The following is an 8,023-nucleotide window of genomic DNA, read 5'->3' on the forward strand; positions in this document are numbered from 1 at the left end:
CACCCTGAGACCTCTGTCTCCACAGCTGCCTTGTCCCCAGTCTTGGACCAGACATACCTTCTGCCCCAGTTCCCAGCAGTGACCTTGCTTCCTGCCTGCTCTCCTCCCAGAAGTAGAGGTCCGGGGAACTCTCCCAGCCTCTGCCCTCCTGCCACCAGGGCCACCTGCCCCACCTGCCCCACCTGCCCCACCTGCCCCACCTGCCCCAGCAGCCCCACCTGCCCCACCTGCCCCATCTGCCCCATCTGCCCCAGTAGCCGCTGCAGGCAGGGCCGGAGCCGCAGGAAAGGGATTTGGAGGGTGGGGTGGGTCCACCAGGCCTCACTTGTAGCTAAAATCCTGCCGCTGCCTTTGCTGCTGTTGAGGTTGATTAAGGAATCATGTTATTTATTTATTTAACAAATACACTTGAACTTTGCCCTCAGAGGAGCTCCATCCTCCAGGTGGCCCATGTGGCCTCAGCACGCTTACTCCAGGAATGTGGCTGGGGCTCAAGCAGGCCTGGTCCCCTCCCTGGGGGACCAGCACATGGACCCCTGTGTCTTTTACGGGCCAAGCTGTGTCTTATAAGCCAGGAACTCACTCCCCCCGGGGCGGGGAAACCAGACCCGGAAAGGCTGTGAGCTTCCAAAGCAAACTAATTTTGATTTTCAGCACACCGTGTCTATTTTTGTGATTTCAAAAAAGTGAAAATTTTGGTTTTAAATTATATATAGGATCCTAAAATTTTACATGTGGGGGCTCCCTGGTCATTTCAGCATCTGCAGCCTCTACATGAGGAATATTTATAATCTTGAGCCTGGTTCAGGGGGAAAAAAAAGAAAGGAAGAGGAAAGAAAAGGAAAGGAAAGAAACAGAGTTCCAAGACAAACCTAAAGGAAGTACATAAAAATGTTTGGAAGGGACCATTCTCACTTGGGTGGGTCCATTGGGGTCCCCATGCTAAAAGGCCAGTTCTGTTACCTTATCTGAAAATTGAAACTCATGTTCCCCTAGTCACAGATGGGGGACCCCTCCCATCACAGGCCTGAGCTCCATGTTCTGGAACTTTCCTGACCCCTTCCCACCAGGTCCCCAGGACTCCCCCTCTCCAGCTGACTGAAGCTGAGCTGCATATTTGACCTGTGTTGTTATGTTAAAGGGGGACACTGGGGAGTGGTGTTGCCTCCCCCACAGGATTGCTTTGTGCAGGAGGGATGGAGTTACCAGCAGTGAGCCCCACCACAGTGAGCCCCACCACACCCGTGGCCCCCAGGACTCCAGCTGGCCTCAGCTCTGCCCCTTAGGGTGCTGTGTGACCCTGACTGCGTCCCTCTCCCACTCTGGGCCTGTATTTCCCTTCTAGAATGGTTGAAAGTTTGAGAATCCTGTTGGCAGGCTGACTGGGCACTGGGAGCGGAGCCCTTGGCAGTCACAAAGCATGGGGTTCCCAGGGACTTCCTCCTCGGTGAGGTCAGAGGAGACCATGATTGACACCCATCCTCCCCTCCATTCCCCCCTCTCCTCCCCCAAAGCATCAAATCAGGAGACACTTGCTGGGCACTGCCACACATCAGACTGGGCACCAGTCCCTGGGAGGGAAGAGACATAAAAACGTCCCTCTGAAGCGCCACTGGTTCCCTCCCCTTCTTAGACCGCCAGCACCTGGTGGAGTTCGGGGCTCTAGATCCCCTGGACATCCAGAAACCAGGTGTGTTGGGGGCAGGGTTAGAAGAGAAGTTGGCTTGAACCAGAGGGCCCCCATTTCTGCCCTCCCCCCAGGGTGCCACCGTGTCCCTCTCGGAGACAGTGCAGAAATGGCGCGAATATCGCCACCAGTGCCAGCGCTTCCTGAGGGAGGCTCCATCCCCAGCCACAGGTGAGTCCAGGTGGGGCCCCCCAACCCCCCGTGCCTCGGGCGGGCATCCTTCGCCTCTGGGCCGCCATATCTGCCCTGGGCTTTGGGGTGTTGTCTTGTTGATGTCTATGCCCCTTGTCCCCGGCTTGGGCCCCTCAGGCCTTTCCATTCTGTGTCCTCAGCACTTCCCAGCCTGTGCAGGGACGGTAGGCCCACCAGCATATTTATAACAACGAATGTTTGAGGGGGAGTGGGGTTAGGAGACCCATAGGCCTGGGTTCAAATCCTGACCCTGCAATCACAACGCAGCAACCTTAGGATGGTGAGAACAGCCATGCGAGCTACTATTCCCCCCTCGAATGCATAAGAACAGTCCTCTGGAGACTGTTTATTGAGCACTTACTATGCTCCGTAATCTCCATGCCATGCACTATGTGTCCCCACAAAGCCCCGTGGAACCGGGATTACCCCCATCTTACAGGTGAGGGAAGACAGACATTAAGCAACTTGCTCCAAGTGCCACTGCTAAGTGGCCAAGTCTGCTTGCCTGGCAAACAGTAGGTGCTCAGTGGAGGTTCGCAGAGCGCAGGGTCCTGCCCCCACCAGCCCCGTGGTGGGGAAGTGCCTTGGACAGGTCGGGACTCAGGACTGTTCTCTCTGCACCCAGACCTGTTCTGCAACCGGACCTTTGATGACTATGCCTGCTGGCCAGACGGGCCACCCGGCTCCTTCGTGAATGTCAGCTGCCCCTGGTACCTGCCCTGGGCCAACAGCGGTGAGTCCCCTCCCCTGGTGTGGACCACCCTCCGGCGTCCAGGAGACTGGGGTGCAGTTGGGGTGGGGTGCACGCTGCTTCCTCTCCACTGGGACACAGCCTTCCTCACCCCAGAAGGTCTTTAGACCTCCTTCTGGGTATCCTGCCTGCTTTTCCTTGCGGTGAGGGGAAGTGAGGGACATTGGGCGTAACTGGGCCTGAGGCTGTGCTGGCAGGTGGGGTGGGGGAAGTGTGGGGTCTGACTTAAGGAGAAACGTGGGCCCCTCATCCAGGAGTTAGGAAAGGAGCCAGGTGGGAACAGTGCTGGGGTTTCATAGAGGCACCTTACCTAGAGGTGCCATTGCTCTGATGTATGTATGCATGCATGTATGTATGCATGCATGTATGTATGCATGCACTAGTATATGTGCTGGGTGTTGGTAGGTGCCCTGTACCTGGTGGTGGCATGTAGCCACCTCCTAACTCTTCAGGGCTTCGCGGGTCAGATGGACCCAGTGGGAGTAGTGGTGAGGACATTGGGGAGCTGTCCCTAAGGCCTTCCAGCTCACTCCTGCCTGCAGGGGACGCCCTGCACGGGGAAAGGTGTGACCAGATAAGTGAGGGGTCACTGGAGTACAGAGACCTACAGAGGCTGCATGGGGGTCTCTGACTGGAGGGGTAGTTAATGCACCCCCACACTACCCATCTATCTCAGGTGTCAGGGAGGTTAACGAAGACACGCACCCTGCCTCCAGGAGCTCAGTCCCAATCAGAGGAGAAAAGACACTCTCTCATAACAATGATTATAGTCAGGGCTGATATTTATTGAGTACCTACTATGTGCCAAGTATTGCCTGAAAGCAGGGTGTTCATTTAATCTTTACTACTACCCCCTGCTTATGCTTGTAAAGATGAGGAAACTGGGGCCCCAGAAAGTTTAAGCTGCTTGCTCCAAATGATGTGGTAAATGGCAGAGCCAGGATTTGAACCCAGCCTGTGATCTTACTAGTAACCACTGTGCCCGAGGGGACCTGAGACCGAGCGGAAACCAGCCCAGAAGCAAGTGTGAAAATGAGGCCCTGCCAGCAGCCTTCCTGGAGGAGGCGCCCTTTAGCTGAACATCAGCTCACCTGGCAGGGCCAGGCATGAGCCTCGCCTCAGCACTCAGGACTGAGGTCATATGAAGCCGCAGCAGGAGTCCTACAGCTGCTCCCCTTCTCCACCCCCGGGACACCACCCCCCTGAGGTGCACAGGGTGAGCCTGGCTACAACAGGGCCCTTCACATAGCACCTTGTGGCCTGTTGTCAGCACTTTACATACCTACACTCATGTCATCCTCACAACAACTCTATGAGGCCAGTACTCTGATTGTCTTCCCATTTTACAGAGACACAAACCGAGGCACAGAGATGCTGAGTGACTTTCCCAAGCTCACACAGCTTGTAAATAGAAGACCCGGGACTCAGTCAGGAGTCTGGCTTAATTGCTATCCCAGACTTCCCTGAGTGTGTGAGCATGAGCATGTGTGTGTGTGTGTGTGTGTGTGTGTGTGTGTATGCACACATGTGTGTATGCACATGTGTATTTCTGGGCATGGAGACAGGTGAGTGGCTGGGGCGTCTGCTGGCTGGGCACAGCTTGAGGGAGAGCAGTGAACTGCCTGCCCTCTTTCCAGAGATGGGAAAGCCGAGTCTTACAATCCAGTGGTTGTGCTGGCTGCTGTCTGAGCGGCTGTGTGAGCTGGGGGAATCCTCAGACCTCCCTGTGCCTCAGCTGGCTCACCTGGGACATGGGATGGAGCCAGGTGATGGGGGTGTTGGGAGGATTGCAGGTTCTTGAAAAATGGCTGCTGTTAGTTTTTTTCTCACCCTATTTACCTCCCCCACCTCCCGGAATACCTCCGCGTCCCCTGCCTCCCAGAGGTTTGGGAGGCTGCGTACAGGCCAGCCTGGGCTGCGCCCTAGACCCCCCGGAGCCAGGCGCCGGACAGGGCCCATCACTCAGCACAAGCCGCCCCCCGCTCCCCCGCTGCCGCTGGCTCCATCCATCACCTTTAATTTTATTTGAGCAGGAAATAGGTCCTGGTGGTGCCCGTTTATGAGCGAACACAGTTTTATTGCTTTCTACACGAAGATAACGGCACAGCCCCGGCCCCTGCCAGCCCCCGCCCCTCCCTGACTCCCGTGCTAATTCATGCCCCTTTTTGACACTCAGACTCACCCACGCTGCCTCCCCTGCCCCTCTCCCTGAGGTAGGGATCCGAAGAGACACCCACCCGGCTTCCGCAGCAGAATTGCTGCCTCTGGCCTGTCCTGGCCGCCCCCTGGGCAGGGGCTGGCACCGGGGGCTTCCCTCACCCCCACAAAGGGATGTGGGAGCAGGAAGGGGGCAGTTTGGGATCTTTCTTGGGCTGATCAAGGGAGTGGCCAGTGAGTACGGGTTGGGGTGGGCAGAAGGAAGGGTTGTCTGAGGCGGGATCCGGGCAGAACACACGCTCAGCCGGGATGTGGAAGAGTTAAGTGGTGGGTCACTTACAGAGGCTGGGCAGAGCTGGGGCCGGCAGGTACATAAAGCACCACGGACTACAGCTGAGGGAAGCTTAGCACCCCTGGACCCGAGTGGGGCAGGAACGGGGCTCTGGGGCCCCCATGACAGCCGGAGGTCGTGGTGACAGAGAGGCCAGCCTGAAGCCACTGCCTGACCCTCCAAATCAAGGCAGGAAGGGAGCCAGGGGGAATCCCCCCAGCCTCTCCCCCTCCCGCCCTCCTACCTTCTGCCGACACGTCCCCTGGTCAAACCCAGTGGAGGTCAGAGAGCCCAGGTGATGCTGTCGGCAGGGGTCAGCCTCCGGGGGGCAGAGCAGGCCGAAGAATGAATGATCAGAGAAAGAACTACATTCAAAACAGTTAGGTCTGTGTCAGGAGCTGGGGCGGCCAGCGAGAGTCCCGCTGAGGGGTGTGTGAGTGTGTGAGTGTGTGCACCGGGCAGTAGGGGTGACCCCTCACCACGGGGCTGAAGAGGGCAGCTCAGCAGCCGGGAAGTGTGCTGAGGGAGGTCAGAGCCACCTCTCCTGCCCACATGTGGCTTCCAGAGAGAGGTGATATCGGGCCTGGACGAACAGGCAGAGGAAGAAGGGGAAGGAGGGCCGCTCACCCGCACACAGCGGTCTGCTTATCACCCATCATTCTGGTCTCGTTAGCTGTAGCCCCTCCCGATCTCTACCTGCTTGTTATCTCAGTTCTAATTACACGGGAGACATAAAACGCGTTTAAAGTGGCCTATCACTCACAGGTCCGGAAACTCTGACAGGTGCCTCCCTTGAGTAGTAGCGTGAGAGCTCCCGTGGCGGGCCCGGGTTGCCAAGGGGAGACGGGAACGAACTTGGCTTTGGAGGAGTTCTGGCTGAGGAGGTGTCCTGAGCCCCAGCCCCAGCCTCAGTGAAGGGGTGCTCTTTGGAGAAAGTGGGGGGGGGGGCGCAGCAGCAGGGTCCCACGGGGACCATGTGTTGAAGGCTTCCTGTGCACTAGGCCCTTCACACGCTTCATCTCCTAATCGTCAGCCCGCAGACCCGGGCAGGGCAGTCATTATGGTCCTGTTGACAAATGAGGAAACTGAGACCCAGGAGGTCTGTTCCCGGTCCCGTGGCCGGTGGAGGCGGAACCGGGATCTGAACTTGAGTCTGTGCGGTTCAGAACCTGCCCTCCTCTTCCTAGGCCGTGATTGGTGCTCCACCCTCACCTCACCCCACGCGGATGCCTGCGGCCCGAGCTCCGCCTCGGACCTGTGTGTCAGCACTTTGGGGAGGGCCTGTGACCCCCCTCGGGGGCCCCAGCTGGGCCTGTGGTCTGTGAGAGGGGCCAGGCGTCCTGCTGGCACTGCCGTTGCCAGAGCAGAGCTAATGGATTCATGAGCGGCTCTCCGCTGCCCCGCGTGCCGCAGCCACGTGGAAGGGCGGCTGTGAGCTTGATTACAGACGCTGCTGCAGTTTCCGGGAGGGGAAGTGTTTAATTGGGGGTTTTATTTCCAACACCAGGGTCTGACTTAATGAAATATCCCTGGGCCTCCTGGCACGCGGCCGGCTGCCTCCTGGTGTTGACAAGACCAGAGCCAAGCCCCTGGCTGATTTACCAGCAGCTCCCGGGCCAGATAAAGCTGGGCTGATAAGCAGGGCTGGGCCTGGACCCGCTGCACCCCCGGCCAAGATGGGCATCTGGGGACCACGGCCCAGCCAGGAGCCAGCCCTGGGTTTTGATATTTGCTGCTGCTGAAGGATAATGGACAGCCACCCTCACACAGACTGTCTCAGGGACGCGGTGATCCCTGATGCTCTGCCAGTAGCGCCACATCTGTGCTCACACCACCTCCCCGTCCTCCCGTCCTCCCCGATGGCCCTGAGCAGAGGGTGCGGCCGGCCTGGGGTCCCGCTGGCAGGAGGGCCTGCCGGAGGAGCCTGGATGTCGGTGATCGGCCTCGGGAAGGGCAGAGGAGAAATGGCGCGTGGCCATGGTTGACTCCTGGCAGTGCGTGTGGCTGCTAACTCCTGGCTTTTGGAGGCAGAGATGGGGTCTGAGTCCCGCCCCTGCTGCGCCCTGGCTGGCTGGTCTGGGGCAGGTCGCTTGGCCTCCTAGAGACTCCGTTTCTCCGCCTGCCGAATGGGATGAACTGTGTCAGGTGGTTGTGACGCTCAGAGGTGTCGGGCACACAGCAGGTGCTTGAGACCGGTTCTGTGAGTGTGCAGCCTGCAGAGTGGGTGTGCAAAGGGGCGTGATGAGCCGGCTCCAGCAACCGTGGAGTGCCAGGCCCTGAGCCCGCGGTGGCGAGTAGGGATCAGCAGGGTCAGGCTCCCGCGGGCTGAGTGCTGGGTAACTGGGCGATTTGATGGTTTGTGCCCCAGGCCGTGTCCTCTCCCTTCCCTGGCCCCTCTGCTTCCCTCTTTCTCACTCCCCTCCCCCCCACCCCCCCCCCACACACACACACACATGGCTGCCAGAGAAGGCTCTGGCATCAACCCCACTCGCCATGAGGTGAGAGCCCAGATCCCGGCACTGCTCTGGGCTTATCTACCACTGGTTTGGCCAGAAAAGGACTGGACCCCCTAGTGAAGGGTTTCAGGCATCCACCCAGCAGAGAGCAGATGCATTCGGTGCCTGAGACAGGCTCCCCCTCCTCCGCCCCTGTCTTGCCTGGTTCTGCATTAGGGGTGCTGGGACAGGCTCTGCCGCTGCCAGAAGCCCCGCCGTTAGGCTTCAGACTTTCGGGGGGGAAGTCTCTTAAAATGCAGGGCCTTCTGGGAAGCGATGCTGCAAGCTGACGTGCCTCACTGTGTGCCAGATGCTCTGTCCCGGAGAGGGACCTGGTTTCAGGGTTTGCTTGTGGAAGGGGGCAGGGGAAAGGAGAGCCAGCAGGGAGGTTGCCCGGGGTGCCCGGGGCC

The 8,023-nt window shown here is 58.9% G+C and overlaps 1 protein-coding gene across 1 annotated transcript in view; it reads left to right on the forward strand.

Annotated features, from left to right (window-relative positions):
- The window catches only part of GLP1R (glucagon like peptide 1 receptor), a 41,706-nt gene that overhangs the window by 16,224 nt on the left and 17,459 nt on the right, over positions 1-8,023 (forward strand). The window contains exons 2-4 of the mRNA XM_023745452.1: positions 1,762-1,858; positions 2,505-2,612; positions 3,173-3,194. Coding sequence (XP_023601220.1) covers positions 1,762-1,858; positions 2,505-2,612; positions 3,173-3,194 — 227 coding nt within the window. The remainder of the gene's footprint in view (positions 1-1,761; positions 1,859-2,504; positions 2,613-3,172; positions 3,195-8,023) is intronic.

The sequence above is a fragment of the Myotis lucifugus genome, unplaced genomic scaffold, assembly GCF_000147115.1.
Source record: "Myotis lucifugus unplaced genomic scaffold, Myoluc2.0 scaffold_545, whole genome shotgun sequence".
NCBI classification, from domain to species: Eukaryota; Metazoa; Chordata; class Mammalia; order Chiroptera; family Vespertilionidae; genus Myotis; species Myotis lucifugus.